This window comes from Vigna unguiculata, chromosome 10 (genome assembly GCF_004118075.2).
Source record: "Vigna unguiculata cultivar IT97K-499-35 chromosome 10, ASM411807v1, whole genome shotgun sequence".
Classification (NCBI taxonomy): domain Eukaryota; kingdom Viridiplantae; phylum Streptophyta; class Magnoliopsida; order Fabales; family Fabaceae; genus Vigna; species Vigna unguiculata.
Genome location: NC_040288.1, coordinates 488790 through 507058, shown reverse-complemented (window position 1 = coordinate 507058; position 18269 = coordinate 488790). Strand labels below are relative to the sequence as shown.

Sequence of the window (18269 nt, the reverse complement as noted above, 5' to 3'; positions counted from 1 at the left end):
AAAAAAAAAAACAAAAAAAAAACATGGAAATTAAAAAGTCAAACTTAGGAGAAGCACGAGAAAGACAAATATGAAAATAGATCTCATAGATCAGAAAGAAAAAATGAAATTCATGTACATAAAGAGAAATCAAGATATGAATAGTAGAATTAAATGGAAAATAAAAATTAAATATTAGAAAAGAAACCTTATTTTCAAACTTGGCCTTGAGTTTCTTGAAGACAATGTTATTGTTGCTGAGGGCATTAGATGCCATTGAAAGTTGAAAAAAAAAAAAAAGAAATCTAAGACTAGAAATCATTATTTTTTGTAAGACTGGAAATGAAAGTGATAGCGATTGCACCACACAACAACGGAGGAAGCCTAGACGAGAGTGACAATGACGATGAGAGCTCGAGCAATAGGGACAACAAGAAATTGAGAACCAGTAATGACGAGAACTCAAGGAACAACAACAACCGAGAGCAATGAAGGGAATGTAGAGAGGAGAGATTGCAAGGGAAGATGATAGTTGCACAAAGAAGGAAGAATGAGTGAAGCTCGAGAGAGAATGAGAAAATTAAGCATATTATGCTGGTTCTAGGTCAACTGGTATACGAAGTCTTTGCAATTTATTACAAAAATTTCATCGCCCCACTTTCTATATTGGTTTTGGAGCCAACCGACAGTATAGAAAGTATTTGTAATTTATTACAAAATTGTTATTATGTCACTTTTTATACTAGTTATAAGTAGAATTGGTATAGAAATATTTATTCTTTATTACAAAAAATGTTACTGCACCACTTTCTATACCGATTATAACTAGAACCAATATAGAAAGTCTTATCTTATTTACGATTTACCATTGCATCACTTATTATGATAAGTAAATTGCAACTGATATAAAAAATATTCATAAATTGATTTTTGCACTAATGAAGTTCAAAGTTTACTCATTATTTAAATAAGAAACTAAGCTTAAGCATCATTCATTTTAACAAGTTAAACCTAAACTTATGATTCTATCATAGACATTTTACATTGGATATTTTCAATTTTTTACGTGAGGTAACACTCTAACGTAGATGTGGATGACGTAAATTTACTTTGGATATAAACTCTGATGTAAATTTAGGTTGGACTTGGCTAGGTTTGACATAAATTTTGAATTTTTTTTAAGTTAATTTTGTTTTGACTTAAACAAAAAAAATTCACAACACAATATAACTTTCAACTAAATTTTCAACAAAGAAGTATAATCTAACCTAAAAATAGCTAAACAAGAAAATAACTTAAATTACTCTATATATGTTGAAGGAAGAGGGTTGTCCACTACTTTATATAACTTGAACAATAACAATATCAATTTCAAAAATAAAATAGAAATTTAGATAGTTAACTTCAATAAAGAACACTGAATCACAATCCAATTGAATACGAATCACCTTCACACAAAACCAATCATAAAGACAAAAGAAGAACGTTCTTGGGTCATCAATGTAAGGAGAAACGAGCTCGTCACAAGAGAAGAGAATGAAAAACACCAAAATTGAAAAGAGAAAGGAAGAAGAGATTATAAACACATTTACATGGGATATCCTAAGGTCTTATCTAAATTTTAAAATTTACGCCGGACTAGAACACAATGCGACATATTGAAATATATGCAAAATCTCAAGACATCCCACATATAAAAGTTTCTTTTAATTACAAAAGATTCATCACACATTTTTCATATCAAGTTCTTTGATATTAGATGATAAATATATGATGTAAATGACTCTTTTTTCACTAGTGTAGCTTTTCAAGTATATATAATGATTCATCCTTCAAATATATGTAAGATATTTTTTAGGCTTGACCAAACAATTTTACAATTTAGATAAATGTGACTATTAATCAAAATCAATGCATAAATTGAAGAGAAAAATAGTGAGTATTCATAAAATTTGAATTCAAGAGCTAATGATTTGTATGCATATATATATATATATATATATATATATATATATATATATATATTCAAGTTAAAAAGTAACTAAAATGGTAATCTACAAATTTTAAGGAGAAAAAATTTTTTATATTTAAATGAAAGTATCAACCTTATCAATTTTTGTGCTAGAAAGAATATTAATAAAATTTCAATTGGTACAAATTTCCTTAGTTTAATTATGTGAAGGAGAATGAGCATATAGGATTAAATTTCCACCTTACAAGTTTTGTATAGTTGAGTTAGGATTAAATTTCACCTCTTAATATGATATCAGAGTCTATTCTAACAAAGTTTGTTTGGTCTATTGTTTCACTTGCTATTAGGTATCTATCGGACCACCGACAAACATCTAATCATATACATCGATATGAGGAATGTGTGTTGAAAATATCACATAAATTAGAAGTAAGGTCAATTTATAGTATATAAATAGATGTAAACATCACATTATGAACTGATCTTGTAATATTGACTTAGCTTAACATCTAGCTCTCAATATCTCATTAAAGGTGTTTACTTTGTTTAAAAATAATAAATATATGCTTTCATAGCTTAGTTGGTTAGAGCACTCGTTTGGTAAGTGGGAGGTCTTGAGTTCAACTCTCAATGAAAGCAAGACTTTGTTTCACTAGTGTATCTTTTTTAGTTTACATAGTGATTCATTCTTTAAATATAGGAAATATTTTTTTTAGACTTGATCAAACAATTTAGATAAATGTGACTATTAATCAAAATCAATGCACTGAAGAGAAAAATAGTGAATATTCATAAAAATTGAATTTCAGAACTAATAAGTTATATGCATAATATTCAAGTTAAAAAGACACTAAAATGTTCTACAAATTGAGCAGAAAGAATTTGTGATATTTACTTTCATGATTAAATGAAAGTATCAACCTTATAAATTTTTGTGCTACAAAAGATAGAATATCAATGAAATTTCAATTGGTACAAATTTCCTTAATTTAATTATGTGAAGGAGAATGAGGAGATAGAAGGGGTTCTTCCAAATTGGTTTTACAACATTCTTTTACTGAAGAAGAATCCTTGTTTATGGATATTTTGACTTCCTCTGTGGAATTAAGCATTGATTCTGAATCTCTCTTAACATTCACAACTTCTTCAGCTTTTCCCCAAAGCACAATATACAACCCAATGATCACTGCTATTGAGCCAGTCAAGCTTAAAGAGAAAAAAAAAAAAACAATGCATCAATTACTTAGAATATACATATATGAATTAGTTAGAATATATAAAGGAAAAGTAATACATTTTAACAAATAAAAAGTGAGAAGTAAAACAAATTCATTTCAAAAAATGAGTGAAATCCATGTTTTAGGAAGTAAAAACACCACTAACCTATTCTTGTTTTATTTTAACTTAGATTTAATTAATTTTTTTTTGTTTTATTATTTATTTGTCCGATATGGTTTCTATAATTGATAAAACTTCAACCAAGTTCTTCTATTCAAAAATACAATCCTCTTACAGTTATTTAAGTCCCTTGTTTTTAAAAATGCAAATATATGTGACACTTTCATTTATTGAAATGTTTACTCTTAATTTTTAATTCTCATGTGTCGGTTATAAATTACATTATGTTGTTGGAAATTCCATATACACTAGAGATAAGCAAGTGTAATTTTCATCTTACAAGTAAGTTTTACATAATTGAGTTAAGCTTAAATTTTATTTTTTAATATGATATCATAATTTATCCTAATGAAGTTTATTGCATCTATTATTTCACCCATTACCTAGTAGTCTCCATCACTCGCAAATATCTAGTAAATAAACTATATACCTTGATATGAGGGATGTGTGTTGAAAATCTCACATCAATTAGAATTAAGGTCAAATTATAGTATATAAATAAATGTAAACATTACTTTATAAATTAATTTTGTAAGATGCATCTACCTTCCATTCTCTCGTTGAAATTTTCTAGTTTGTTTAAAAATGTTGAACAAGTGCTTTCATAGCTCAGTTGGTTAGAGCACCCGTTTAGTAAGCGGGAGGTCTTGAGTTCGACTCTCAATGAAAGCAAATATTTTTTTTTTCACAATTTTACATTACCTTCCAACGTATACTTCCTCCTGTAGTAGAAAAGGAGCCAATATGGTGACAAACACTGCCATAAGAGGATTGAACATTGCACTGAAAAGAGGACCTGTGATTGAGATGCACCATGCTTGGAGAAAGAATGATACTGCAGATCCCATAACTCCCTGCATATGCAATATTATATAAGTTTTCTTTTTCCATTGTAAAATTTATCATCCACACACTTACTCCATATAAAGCAGAACCAACTTCAAGTAAAGAATTAATCTTCCATGTATTTGGATCTGGTTCCAACAGTAGTGTCACTAAAGCTGATTGCACTGTTGCTATAAAACACATCCAAGCCGAAAAGGACAAGGGATCTGGGTGGCTTTTGGAGGCAGGAACCTGAAAGATGAGATCATACAAAGTTATGTTGTATGAAAAAATTATAATATATACCACTCAACTCTTCTCTAATTCATAGACATTGATTGATTACAAATATGAAGGTTTAAGATATTGTAAAAGTTTATATATATACCATGCATTTTTATGGATTATGAATTCTACTTTAAACCTAAATTAATCTTATAAAATCGGTTTTAAGAGAGTATTTGTACTATTTATATATGATAAATTTGTTTTATCTCTAATAAAAAAATTATCTCTAACACATCAATACACATATGAACGTAGATCAGATCCAGTTCAAGGGCAAAGTAGGTAAAATCTTTGCTTTAGACTTCTAAAAAATAAAGAGCTCAAAATTATTCTTTTTAATACTAATTGTTTTAGGTTTCCAATTAAAAATTCTCATAACAGTTTTAGTTTTAAATATGTTTAGGCCTTCAAAAATAAGAATATATCATTTTTTAAGTTTATTTTAGACCTCCTCACCTAAACCTTAAATCTTATCTAGGATTATATATTTATAAGTGATTTAATAACGATTTGATAACATATGACATAACAAAATTAAAATATAACAAATTTCTTTAAAATATATTTTGGATGATTCTAATATTGAGAAGTAAAATTTAAATCTAAAACCAATATGTAAGATGAAATTTACGGTATTTTTGTATTATAAATTTATTTTATCCATAACCTACTCATCGACATGTATTAAACTTGAAGTGTTATAGCAAAAAAGTACCATCAGTATGAGCCAGGTTGACCAAGAGAAGCAGCATCCAATGAGAAAGAGACAACCAAGGAACCAATTATCAGTTGCTGAGGAGGCCATGATGATGGATTTTGATGGCAGGTTTTCTGCATTTAGAAGCTTTGGACCCTTCAACAAAGCTATGGACACTGCTCCACTCACACATATCACTGTTCCTACTATCTTCGCTATGGATCTCAAGCTTCCAATGCTCACTTTCTCCATTCTGGTTTTCCATGTTATGTTCAAAGTCAAACAAAACAAATCAGAATTTGCATTGCATGATTTCAAAAGTGGATTCACATTGACTTCTAGACATTAATTTAATTACCCTGCACAAACTGCTATCACAAATGTTACTGCTGGAACAAGATTCACCATTGCAGTTGCCACTGAAGAATTTGTCAGGTATAAACCCTCGCAAAACAGATTTTGATTCAAGGTAATCCTGCAACATATATCATTAGAATCAATACAAACACTAATTCACATCCTTAAAATCTATACATTCTAATAATTCATATACCTTATATATATATACTATTTTAAACTAAGTGAATGTTTCGGTGCTCTTTCAAAGAAACCTAGTTTGGTATCAAAAGCATGTTATTGATCACTGGAGAGATACAACATGAATGAGAAATAAGTTCAATCCACACGTAAAGAATTGACATTATCTTGAACCAAAAACCTTAAGACAATGGGATTATAGGTTTTCATTTTTGTATAGTACTTAACTTTTTCATTTTTATTCAATGTAAAATTTAGACTCACACTTAAATTCTAAACACATTGATCACATTATCATCAAGCAATGCCTCTCCGGAGACTACTCTGACGATATCTTCACCTTTATAAGAAGACTATATGAGACACCAAAACAGGTTTCTTTGAAAGAGGGCACCATTTCATTCACCTTTATAAGACTATATATGAGATCTTTATATATAGTATGCATAAAATGTATGTGTTTATTGTATGTATGGAGTTAAGAAAGGAAACAAACCCTACGAAGGAGACCAAGAATATCCAGGAAAAACTCTTCAAGTTTAAGTAATAGGAACCAGAATTTCTCCTGTGAAATCAACAATCAGATTAAAAACATGAGATGGAATTGAAGGATGGCGAAAAAGAAAAATTTGGATTCTCTGTTAGATTTTTCGTACTATTTATCCACTGTGCTTTCAAAATATATTGATGGTCACCGATTTTAAAATTTTAATATATATTAAAAAGATTGTTAAAGTATTAATGTAGTGTATCTTTAATACTTAACAGAAGACGGTACAAAAAAATTCAATAAAAAATCTACACTCGAAAAAGAGAAAGAGAAGTGATGATGAATACCCTGATAAATAAGCTATTGGAGCAATTACAATGGTTGCAAGAAGATGGCGATAGACCACAAAGACCCTTGGATTCATTCCTTCTGAGAAAACAAGTCTTGTGCTGAGACTAAGTCCTGTATAAATGAACTGATTAAACACCATACCCATTACTGGAAGATACGACTTTAACGTTCCCATTTTTCTCAGCTTCTTACAACAATGGAGTCTTAGCAATATAGATTAGAGAAAAGTTTGTAGTTCTATATGATTCCAATGCATGTGAGGTTTATATATATATACACCAACTTCTACATCTCAAACACTTAATTCAAACTATTTTATTCTTTAGCATCATGTGGGTTTATACATGTATGAATAATGTAGATGTAAATATTAAATATTTCACATTATTTCATTACAGGTTCATGTTAGTTCTGACTAATAAAATGAGTTGAAAAGTCTATTTTTTATTAAAGATTAGTTTTAAGTTGAAATTTAATTAATATATATTAATTATAAATATGAATTAAATATCTCACACTATTTCATCACATGTTCATGTTAATTATGACCAATAAAATATTTGTTTAAAAGCCTCATTTTCCATGCTTTGTCAAACAATTTTATTTAATGGAGGTTGATTTTTAAGTTGAAATCTAATTAATGTATATTGAAAATATTAACTAAATAGTTTACTGTAATTCATTAATGTTCATGTTAATTTTGACTAATCAAATATTTGTTCAAAAGTTTCGTTTTTCAAATTTGTTAAAGAAAACAACTTCATTTAATGGATTTTAAGTTGAAATTTCTAATTAATATATATATATATATATATATATATATATATATATATATATATATATATATATATATATATATAGTAAATATTAATTAAATATTTCACATTAATTATTTTACTACCTGTTCATGTTGATTTTGATTAATTAATAGAATATTTTTTTGAAAAGTCTCATCTGAAATTAACTCTATTTAATGGAGGTTGGTTGTATAAGTTTAAATCTAATACACTATTAGTATATAAAAATATATATAAAGGAAAATAGTAGGGAATTTCCCTTCGTCTCTCTCGAATTTTGGAATGATGTTTATATCAATTTTAAGCTGTATGACGATATTAAAATTATTTTACATTCTACTCTAAAATATTTCGTGTATATATTTATATATATTTATTAGAGTTCTCTGAAAGATAAATTAAATTTATAGTATATAATTAGATGTAAATTTCAATTTATAAACCAGTTTTATAGAATTAAATATGACATTAATATTACTTGTTATAGAATCATTCATCGATATTTATTTAATTTTATAAAAAATATATTAAAGATCACATAAGTTATAACATCTTAGACCATTTATTTTCTCACCCACTTTATCAACCTAAAGTGTCTTACTATGTCCTTTAGTTTATGATGAAATTATAATAACAAATAAATTGGAATTATAAATGTTTTTTTCTATAATAAGAAATCGAAGGATTTCTTCAGATCATTATTATTCCATAAGAAATTTCGATAGCATGTATTTACTAGATATTTTAATTAACATTTTTGGTATTTAGCTTAACAACTCTATCTTTTTTATTTATTTCCAAGGTAATACAGAAGAATACACATGTATAAAATACAATACAAAGCAAATAGTTTGTAATAACATCCATATCATTAAAAAATTAATAATTGGCTAATAAAATTGGTTAGGCATTTATTATAATGTTAATTAGTGTTAATTTTTTTAAGGAAAAAATATTATTTATTTATGGGAAATTTATATTTTTTAAATGATATTACTATATTTATGGAAGAACAAAAGTTTATCAAAAATTGTTATCTTGAAATATTTATCAAAGTTCTTTATCAAGAAATGAGATTATTCTTTATAAATTAATTTATAGAGATTGTAGCTTTTGTCTATAATTGAAGACAAGTTCAAATACATTGAACCACGCTGTTAAATAGCTTGACTTTCAAAATTTTAATTATCATATAGTTACCACTTCAGTTGTTTTTAAAGGAATTAAAAAAAAACATTTATGATGGACCAATTATTAGTCACCATTAACATATTATCATGTTCAGATTACATAACATTTAAATTTATATTAATGAATTTATTAATATAAATGGCTGGACATCGTGAATGCATCAACCTTCTTATATTATGCCAGCTTCACACGAAAACCTTGTCAACGGACCAAATTAATATATATATACACATGTTTTTCATTCCATTGTAAATATCTTTTTTCTATTTTTTTTAAATTATACTCCAATAAAAGAACAACACACATAAATCATGGAAAAAATGTAATAAATGTTAAAAATAAAATTCCATAAACCATACCTTGGGCTAAAGTTTGCTACCGGTCAATCCAATTTGAATTTATGAAGAATATGAGTAAAAAATCTTCAACCTTATGGGATGAGTTAAGGTTTAACTCAAGAAAAATGGCTTCTTCTAAAGAATGACTTAATCTCACATCTATACTCTTTTCAAATTATTTGTGGAATACATAATTTTTTCCGATATCTGTTTCTTTAGTGAAAAGACCAAAGTTATGTTGAAAATCTATGATATACAAATACGATACGTGTATCACATACAATACATGTATCATATACGATACATATCTAATATGCCAGTACATTTATTTTGAAAATAATAAGATACAATACGTGATATATACATATTAAAAAATGTATAATAATTCTTAAAACATGATAAATAAATGAATGTTATTGTGTAAATTCAAATTAAAATTATATATACTAAAGTTGTCAACATAGAAAATTATAAATTTGTCATCACAAAAATACTACTTAATTGTAGATTAGATACTTCATTGATAAATATTTGTAAAGTACCCTAAAGTATCATATACAAATACGTGTCGGACACGGATACATGATCTAAATTGGAGTATCGGTACATCATAGTTGAAAACCCTAAATCAACTAAAGATATGACTAGTATATAAATGCAAACTTCTTTTTACAAACCGATTTTGTGAAACTGAGTTAACAAAAATCCACTAAAAATATGACTAAATTATAATATATAAAATGCAAATCTCACTTTATAATCTGATTTTCTGAAATTGAGTTAACAAAAATTCACTCAAGATGACTAAACTATAAGATACAAAATGCAAATCTTATTTTCCAAGCAGGTCTTATGAAATTGAGTTAAATTTTAAGTCCACTTCCTAATTATTCCCGACAATTATCCCTTTTGTCAAAAGAGGAAAGTTGTTTCTAAATGCACTGGAAACTACCATCATAGAGTCAAGAGGTATAAGCTTGAACATAGCTTGGCAAAATATTAACGGTGTGTGTCGCAACCGAAATTGCGAAATTTGGTGCTGACAGTGTGTATATGCATATATTCAAGGGAAACAAACTATAGAAATGCTTCACGACTTTTTGTTGGCAGCTCTAGATCAGGTTCAGATTCACTCAAAGGTAAGAAGTACTGATCCACCATGTCTTGAGACACCTTTTGTAAGGTTGGAGGATCCCACTGCATAGGAATTTCAAACACAGATTTATACCATAAACGGGAAAATTAAACCATTCATACCACTTTTTGGTTAATCACATGATTTTCATATCTGAAAGAAAACTTGTAACATGATAGTGTTTTATGTTTTCAAAAACCAAAATGGTGTTTTACCCTTTCAACAAGATAATACAAACAGTAAGTACCTTTGGTGCAAAGTCCTTGTCCACCACGCGTGCCCTTACACCCTAAAATGAATTTTCAAATTAACTCTTGTATTTAAACAGAACAAGTTTGTTTCTGTGTGCAGAGATTAAAAATAGTTGTACCTCACAGAAATCCCCAGATATTTGCCCATGTATTGCTTGTAAAGTCATACGGTACTCACGCAGCAAACATTGATCAAGAGTCTGAAATCTACCTTCACGTATCTGCATCAATTAGATGTATTGGAATAATTTATATTATCTTCTAAGCAACTTTGTAAAAGTTGTTCTTTATTGTACCTAGTCCTAGGGGTGAACTTCATTTTGTTCATTTTTTTTCTATTACAATATTGAGAGAAATTTATAATATATATATATATATATATATGTGTGTGTGTGTGCGCGCGCGCGCACGCGCAGTGACAGATCTAAGATCCTAAGTCAATGGGGCAATACGTTGTGAGAGCAAATATAAAAGATGCAGTGGGGGGGAGGGGAGGGTGATAATTTTAACAAAATTAGGGGGTGCGCTTGTTCACCCTCGTGTATATGTAGGTCCACCACCGTATGTATGTATGAATATATGAATATGAAGAACTAAGTGAGATCTCTCAAGTACCTTTTCTTGTATATTCTTTCTGAAGTAGATGAAGTACACTATAAATGTGATTTCTCATAAGAACAAAGAAATTAGGAATTGTTTAGACTTTAGACATGCCAAAGGAACTCACAGATCTCAAGGCAACCTTCAAGCTCAATGGAGCGGCTTCTTTGAGTCTATTTAGGGTAGCAATGCACCATGCATCTTTTGTTTCACTTGCTGCATTTTCCTAAGAGAAATTTAAGAATAGTAAGAAATATAGAAAATGTAAAATGTTCACCAAATAATCAACCCACAACACACGCAAAAAGAAAGGACATGCAAGAAATTTGCTCCTACAAGCTTGATATTGCAAAGAATTTTTGTGTGGTTCTTAAATGACATCAGTAATGTGTTAGAAGATGTTGCTACAAAATTGTGTCATTAGGCTGAGCCTCTCTTTCTTGCAGGAAAACACTGTCCTAAAATCGCTGCACATCACTGAGAACTCTTAACGAGGATTGTTTTTCTCTAGATAAATTTAGAATAAATTACAATGTAAACATGTAAAGAACAATGGATTTTCATAATAAAGAATAGTGTTGGAAAGAAGACACTGAAACATAAAGAAAGATGTGCATCTCACCATAGCATCAACAATCTCTTCAACTGTGTCATGGCAAAAGCATTTATCTAGAATTTCAATCCTAAGAAAATGAAAAGTAGAAATAAGGGTTATAATATATTATAAGACAAAATATGAGAGACAAGGAAAATAAATTGAGCATTCCAAAAACATATTTTCATCAGACTATTATCTTATCTTCTTATTGGCCTTCAGCTAATGGATGATTTAACTTTTATAGGGAATGAAGGGCAATTCCAAGACAGTGTACTTTTCAGTTTCTTTTTTCTTTATATACAGAATTCATTGCCATTCTCTCTCTGTTTTTTTAATTATTTCTTCTTTATCCAAAAAACATAAACCCTAGGCAGAATGTAAGGTAGGTCAAACCTTTGTAGTACGCTACTGCTGTCTGGATGTACAAGGTCCCCATAATGTTCTAAAGTGGCTTCAATGACAGATGGGTCATCAGTAACTAATTTCCCCAGCTGTTCTTCAATTAAAGGAAGCCTCTACAGAATAGGACAAGCCAAGCAAAAAAAATTGGCTTTTAGAATCTGAAAACTCTTACATTAAAGTAAATCAAGCAAGAATCGTTTAGCAGAACCAAACTGCACTTAATGAATAGTGTGTAGCAAGCCCACAAGTAACCATCTCTACTCCGTTGAGCTTTTCCCCTGTCAGAGCCAAGTACTCTCCTGCATAGAATAACAATGTTTGAGACAAAGAAAGCCAAGATGGAGGAAGTTCATCAAACATAATTTCACTTGATGACTAAATCTGAAGATTCTGAACCCATGAATTTTTCTCAGCCATTTTTGAGGAAAATAGGATGATTAGCCTCTTTAACAATCTCATCAGTCAATTATTTCAGAACGCATGACCATACCTAAATGACCAGGTAAATGTGAAAGGTAAAAAGATGCTGCAGCATCAGGGTGGAATCCAATATGAACTTCAGGGGTAGCAAAAATCTGCAAAATGGGGATAAGTTATAATAAAACTAAGCATATGCATCCAAGGTTTTATATGCACATATCGGCCAAATGAAGACAAACTTCTAGAAAATTAAAATTATCAAATTTATGATATATACAGGGCACAAACTACATGGCAAAAATATGCCATGTCTCCAAATACTCACTTAAACCATTCAATAAGAGTATCATTTCTACAGACCCAAATAAAAAAACAAAAAGTTCTCAAACTAAAATAGAAAAGGAAATCCCAATTCACAAGTCCTATCATCCAATAACAAATCCAACAATCATAAATACAAGAATAATAGATATAATCTCACACCATCAAAATTGACAAAAATGAGATCAATGCAGAGATAGATTTCATACAGTTTTGTCCGTTGCAGCACGGAATGTCCCAGGGATTGAAACTCCAGCCCCACCACCCATGGTAATGCCATTTAGAAGTGCCACCTGCATGAAGTCCATTATTGCATAACTTGTGTTTAAGTGGTAACTGACTAGAAAACATAAAAATTCCTTTTTATCCAGCATGCTTGCTGGCATGTGATGAACGGATATGGCTTGTCTGAAATACTCTATTTTACAAACTGTACATCTTAAGGAAATGTTGTATCCAATAATTCTGTTGATATCTTAAAAAATAGAATCATTTATAATTAATCTTTCATCACAGAATATTAAGCTACATAGTAGATGCAAAGCGAATATTAAATAAACATGTAATGTAACTTAATCACTAGTATCACATAAGTTAAACACTTTTGCAGAAAAGATGTATAATTACAACATATGATAGTATTTTTCCATGTAGTTATATGTCACTAAAATAAAATACTAAGATTATTAAAATTCACATAAAAGTTTAAGTATAATCAATGTATCAAGTTGTTAATTTATACTTCTTCCACAACATACCCAAATTTAGTTAGAAGCCAAATTTTGAATAAAATTATGATAATGTAATAACACAATGAGAAAAAATAGATGGTCTGATATTCTTAAAATTATAGAAATTTGTTTTCTCACAACTAACTATCATAATACGGCTTCTATTTTGTTTTAGTATATACATTTGGTGTTATTTTACCATCTAAGTGTAACACCCCCGGATCCTCTTGGGCTTACCAGGCATCCCACCTGCCACCCTCAAACCGGTTGTGTTAGGTCTGCAGCCCAATACACCCTAACCCATCGCCCTTCTCCGTCCATTCATACTGGGTGGGTTGTTGCCAGTGGGAATCGAACCCCCAACCTGACCTTTAACACCTCTGGCTCAACCAGTGGTGAGCCAGAGGTGTTAAAGGTCAGGTAGTGGTGAGCCAGAGGTGTTAAAGGTCAGGTTGGGGGTTCGATTCCCACTGACAACAACCCACCCAGTATGAATGGACGGAGAAGGGTGATGGGTTGGGGTGTATTGGGCTGCAGACCTAACACAACCGGTTTGAGGATGGCAGGTGGGATGCCTGGTAAGCCCAAGAGGATCCGGGGGTGTTACAAAAAAGTGCACAGCATCACTAACTGCAGTTCTACGAATTTTTATAGGTATGGGGTCATATATTTCATGGAAATAAGATCGTATTCAACTGTTTAAAAACATCAGTATTTCAATGGTTACAAATCAGAACCTGCACAACAATTGTATCATGAGTATGACTTCCTATTCATACAAAACAGCACATATTAGCAAATTACACATATGTCAAACAAAGACAACATGAATAACATATCAGCCTCCATATACCGTACTCACATGTGGCTTCAAATATGTACCTATTAGGTACATAAAACTATAGGCTGTTCTGAAAAATTCTTTACACGCTTCCATGTTTCCTGCATAAATTGTAAGAAAAGAAAATCAAAATAGCTGTATAAAAAAAAAGGTAAATAGCTAAAATGCATTAGAATAAAAAGAATATGTTTAAATACCTAGAACCAATTGTATGGAAACACTGAAACTAAGTATCCATGGACCATGCAACCTACACTTTCTCTTATACTTTCTTAAGCAGCAAAAAAATCAAATACCAAAACGCTTAGGAGTAGGATGTTGTTTGTCAAAAAATGTAAAATTAAAAACATTAAACAGACAATTCAAGTAGTATCATGTCCAAGTTAGTATTGAACATTGATACTTCACAAAGTCATTATATATGAAAACCCTCAAAATGGTCAGTGTTTTGAAAATTTCTAGTTCTAGGAATTAAGCATGAACTCAAAGAACATAAAAAGAAGACGAAATCTTATGGAAGAAAAGTCCTGAATGATTTATTGAGATTTCTCAGGAATTTACAGAAATGTTTATTACAAGAGATGAATTGAATGGGGATCAATTGATTAACTTGCTACTTATAGCTAACTAACCGAAAATACTCTTATTTCATACCAGTCAGCAAATAAACAAACCTTTTACAACCTCAAAACTAGGACAACTTACTAAGATTCTGAGAAGACATTTCCTGTCCAGGTCTAGATAAAAAGAAATCTTGATATTAACCTTTGTTTATCAAATGGTAAAGCGCAACAATATCTCCACCAGCTGCAAAAGCTCGGCCACTGCCCTAAAGAAAATTGAAAAAATTATGTAAGTATCACATCATTAGACATGCATGAGGACAAGATCATTGCAAGCATTGAAAGTGCAATGTGGATAAAAGGGCAAAATATAATGGAAAAAGAATTTAATTGGAATACAGTAAAGTCTTTTACATTGTTATCCAATCAAATGCTGTCATATAATTGATTAATAATTTTAGTAATAATAAACTTAAAATTTATATCTAAGGTAATTAGTATTTTTTTTATTTATTTCTCACATGCATCCCCATAAAGATACCATCCTCTTCAAGACATTGTTAAGCATTATTACAGAATGTGGACACCTCTCCTAAAAAGAGGATTTAAATCTGACTCAACCCTACAAAATCAACTTTTAAGGTGATATTTGCACCTATTTATAAACTACAATTTAGTCATATCTTTAGTCAATAAGATCCCCAATACACTCCCTGAATCATCTAAAATGTGGAAATAAATATTTATAGATGGTCCAACGTAAGGATAGACTTTGATACCATCTTAAAAAGCATATTTAAGTCTAACTTAACCCTACAAGTATTGACTTGTAAGGTAAGGTTTACACCTAGTTATATATATTACAATTTGACCATGTTTTTAGTGGATATGAGACCTCTAGCAACCTCTTTCAACTGGGATTGAATTTGCCACCTTGTAGCTGGTTAACCATGTAAAAAACAATAGACAAATAATACATCAAAATTAAAATTAAATCCATAGAAAAAATAGAGATTACCTTCATCATCACAAAACCAATATCAGGGTTATCTTCCCAGCTCCTATAAAATTTATGCAGCGTGGCCAGCTGAGAAAACCACAACCATAACCCCAAAGCATGTTACCACTTAGGCAGTGTGCAATCACAACAAAATCATACATAATAGTGATTGGAAGTCTAAAAGCAAAAGGGTCACAAGCAAACGTCGGAATCATCAAATTGGGAGCCAAATTTATGGGCTTTTAGCGAACCTCTTTAGTTCTTCACAAAAAGGAAAATATACTAAAAATTAACCAGAAGCAATGAGAAGAAAAGGAAAGATACCATGTTGGTGTTGAGAGCATTGAGAGCAGAGGGTCTATTGAGAATGGCCATTCTGGAGCATCCATTTCCTTCGACCAAAACCTGCGACATTGTGATTTGTGAAAAACAGAGATTCAATAACATAGTACAGCAAAAGACAAGGAAATAAGGTGACCTGACTGTGATTGGGGTTGTCGAGAATGACGTGTTGAGAAGAAAAGTTTCGGTATTTGTTAAGGCTAAGCTTTGCCTTTGTGAAGAACCACCACCCTACCCTTTTCCTCTGCATCATCTTCTTCCCCTTCTTCTTTTTCTGCACTTTCACTCTAAGCTCAATTCAACTACTTCTCATAATAACAATGATTTTGTGGAATGTATTTGCTATGTTTAAAACAAAATATTCTTTTTTTTTTTTCATGATGTGAGAATAGACATTTAAAATATTTATATATATATATATATATATATATATATATATATATATATATATATATATATATATATTACAATTTTAGAAAAATTCTACTTAACTTGCCTGAAAACTTTTTAAATAATATTAATTAATGCCCCTTAATTTTACATAAATGCCCATCTAAAATAAAACTTATACCTTTTATTTTATTTATATTTACACTTATATAAACTTATATGTAAATATAATGAGTTAATAAGGCCATTCATGGATTTTATAATTGTTTATATCATATCAAATAATAGAGTCATGATATAGTTATTAATTTAATTTCCATGGTTCTTATGTGTTCCATTATTTTAATTAATTCTTTTAATGTTGTTACAATGTAAAAAATGTAAAGACTAATACTTTAATAACTTTTTATTCATATTTTAAACTTTTAAAATTTAAATTTTATATCACACCGGATTTTGTTGTAAGACTCGTATATTCAAGGTTAATATGACTCTTGCATTAACCATGCTATTATTTAATTTTTATATCGAAACAATATTTCTCAAAAAAAAACTTTTTAGTAAGAGAATCATTAATTATGTGTTATTTTAATATTAAACGATGAACATATTTATTATTATTATTAAAACAATGAATATTTATTGTAAAATTAATATATATATAATTGTCATTTATCAACAAGGTAACTACAATTTTGGCTTGGATTATTTGTAGTATTGTGATTAATAGAAAAGATGAGCAAAAGTTTATTTTCATCTGCATTTTCTGGAAATCTTTAGAGTTTCATGCAAATCTAGATACGAATACTCAGAGAAAAAAAAAGAGTTGAACTATTCTGACATCAATAGTTGAAATTATTATTATTTTTATTATTATTATTATTATTATTATTATTATTATTATTATTATTATTATTATTATTATCTTATATGAAATTACAATATTATGCGATTTTATGAACCAGTTAAACTAACATCAAGTACAGCAGCAAATAAATTGAGAAAGCAAAGTTCATATTAATTAATGTATAAAAACTCAATTGAATAGTTTTATTTCTATATTATATCAATGCATTCTTAAATCTGATTCAGCCTACACATTATTACAACACGTGGTTTCAAAATTATTTGTTGTATTGATTGACTGGTTTGTCATATTTAATAATATTTATATTAACTTGTAAGAATAAGTGTGTTTGGATTACCAAGTGATTTTGAAGGACCGAAAAATTAAAGAAATAAAGAGAGAAAAAAAAAAGTAAGAACATTTGAGGAAAGATAATAAAAATACAGATAAATGAGGAGGAAATTTATAAAAAAATGTTAATGATTTGATTGATATATTTATAAAACAAAATTTTTAAAATAATTTAATGTAAAAAGTGTTTTTTAAAAAAGAGATTTCAAGTTAAAATATATTAAAGAAATTATCAAAATTAAAAAAATGACTTATTTTATTTATTGTTTTAACATTTTAATATTAATTATTTTCATTGTGTGAAAAAAAAAGGAGAGAAGACTAAATATAGTAAATATAATCTGCTCACATTATTTAGATTAAAAGTAATATAATAACAATAATAATAATAAATAAATAAATAATAATAATAATAATAATAATAATAATAATGATGATGATGATGATGACTACTTAAAGAAATTACATAACTAAAAAAAATCTGCCTTAACTGAGTCCAGTCTCTAAATTTTTTATTTCAAGTATGAAAAAAAATCATATAAAATGTACTTTAATCTATTAAACAAGGAGTGGAACTGGATTCAATAGTTTAGTAGATGTGGTGAACTTCACCA

At 29.0% G+C, this 18269-nt stretch overlaps 2 protein-coding genes and 2 non-coding genes across 4 annotated transcripts; 2 read left to right on the top strand and 2 right to left on the bottom strand.

Annotated features, from left to right (window-relative positions):
* Positions 1-2516: 2516 nt before the first annotated feature.
* Positions 2517-2590, top strand: TRNAT-GGU. The gene has a single exon. It is a non-coding gene; the product is annotated as a tRNA-Thr (tRNA).
* A 204-nt stretch (positions 2591-2794) lies between these two features.
* On the bottom strand, positions 2795-6762 carry LOC114167453 (WAT1-related protein At4g30420-like). Its single transcript, XM_028052547.1, has 7 exons — positions 6534-6762; positions 6193-6261; positions 5518-5634; positions 5178-5412; positions 4268-4426; positions 4052-4203; positions 2795-3157 (listed from the first exon to the last, which is right to left on the bottom strand). The coding sequence occupies exons 1-7, from the start codon at positions 6710-6712 to the stop codon at positions 2941-2943; spliced, it is 1128 nt and encodes a 375-aa protein (XP_027908348.1). The 5' UTR covers positions 6713-6762; the 3' UTR covers positions 2795-2940.
* TRNAT-AGU lies at positions 3948-4021 on the top strand. The gene has a single exon. It is a non-coding gene; the product is annotated as a tRNA-Thr (tRNA).
* A 2966-nt stretch (positions 6763-9728) lies between the features above and the next one.
* Positions 9729-16381, bottom strand: LOC114166343 (3-hydroxyisobutyryl-CoA hydrolase-like protein 1, mitochondrial). The gene is made up of 14 exons (XM_028051057.1): positions 16204-16381; positions 16050-16130; positions 15744-15812; positions 14928-14991; positions 14184-14263; positions 12800-12883; positions 12340-12424; positions 12063-12148; positions 11841-11962; positions 11472-11532; positions 10977-11075; positions 10369-10470; positions 10246-10287; positions 9729-10060 (listed from the first exon to the last, which is right to left on the bottom strand). Exons 1-14 carry the CDS (start codon positions 16318-16320, stop codon positions 9941-9943), a joined length of 1212 nt encoding a protein of 403 aa, XP_027906858.1. The 5' UTR covers positions 16321-16381; the 3' UTR covers positions 9729-9940.
* Between the last annotated feature and the right edge of the window lie 1888 nt (positions 16382-18269).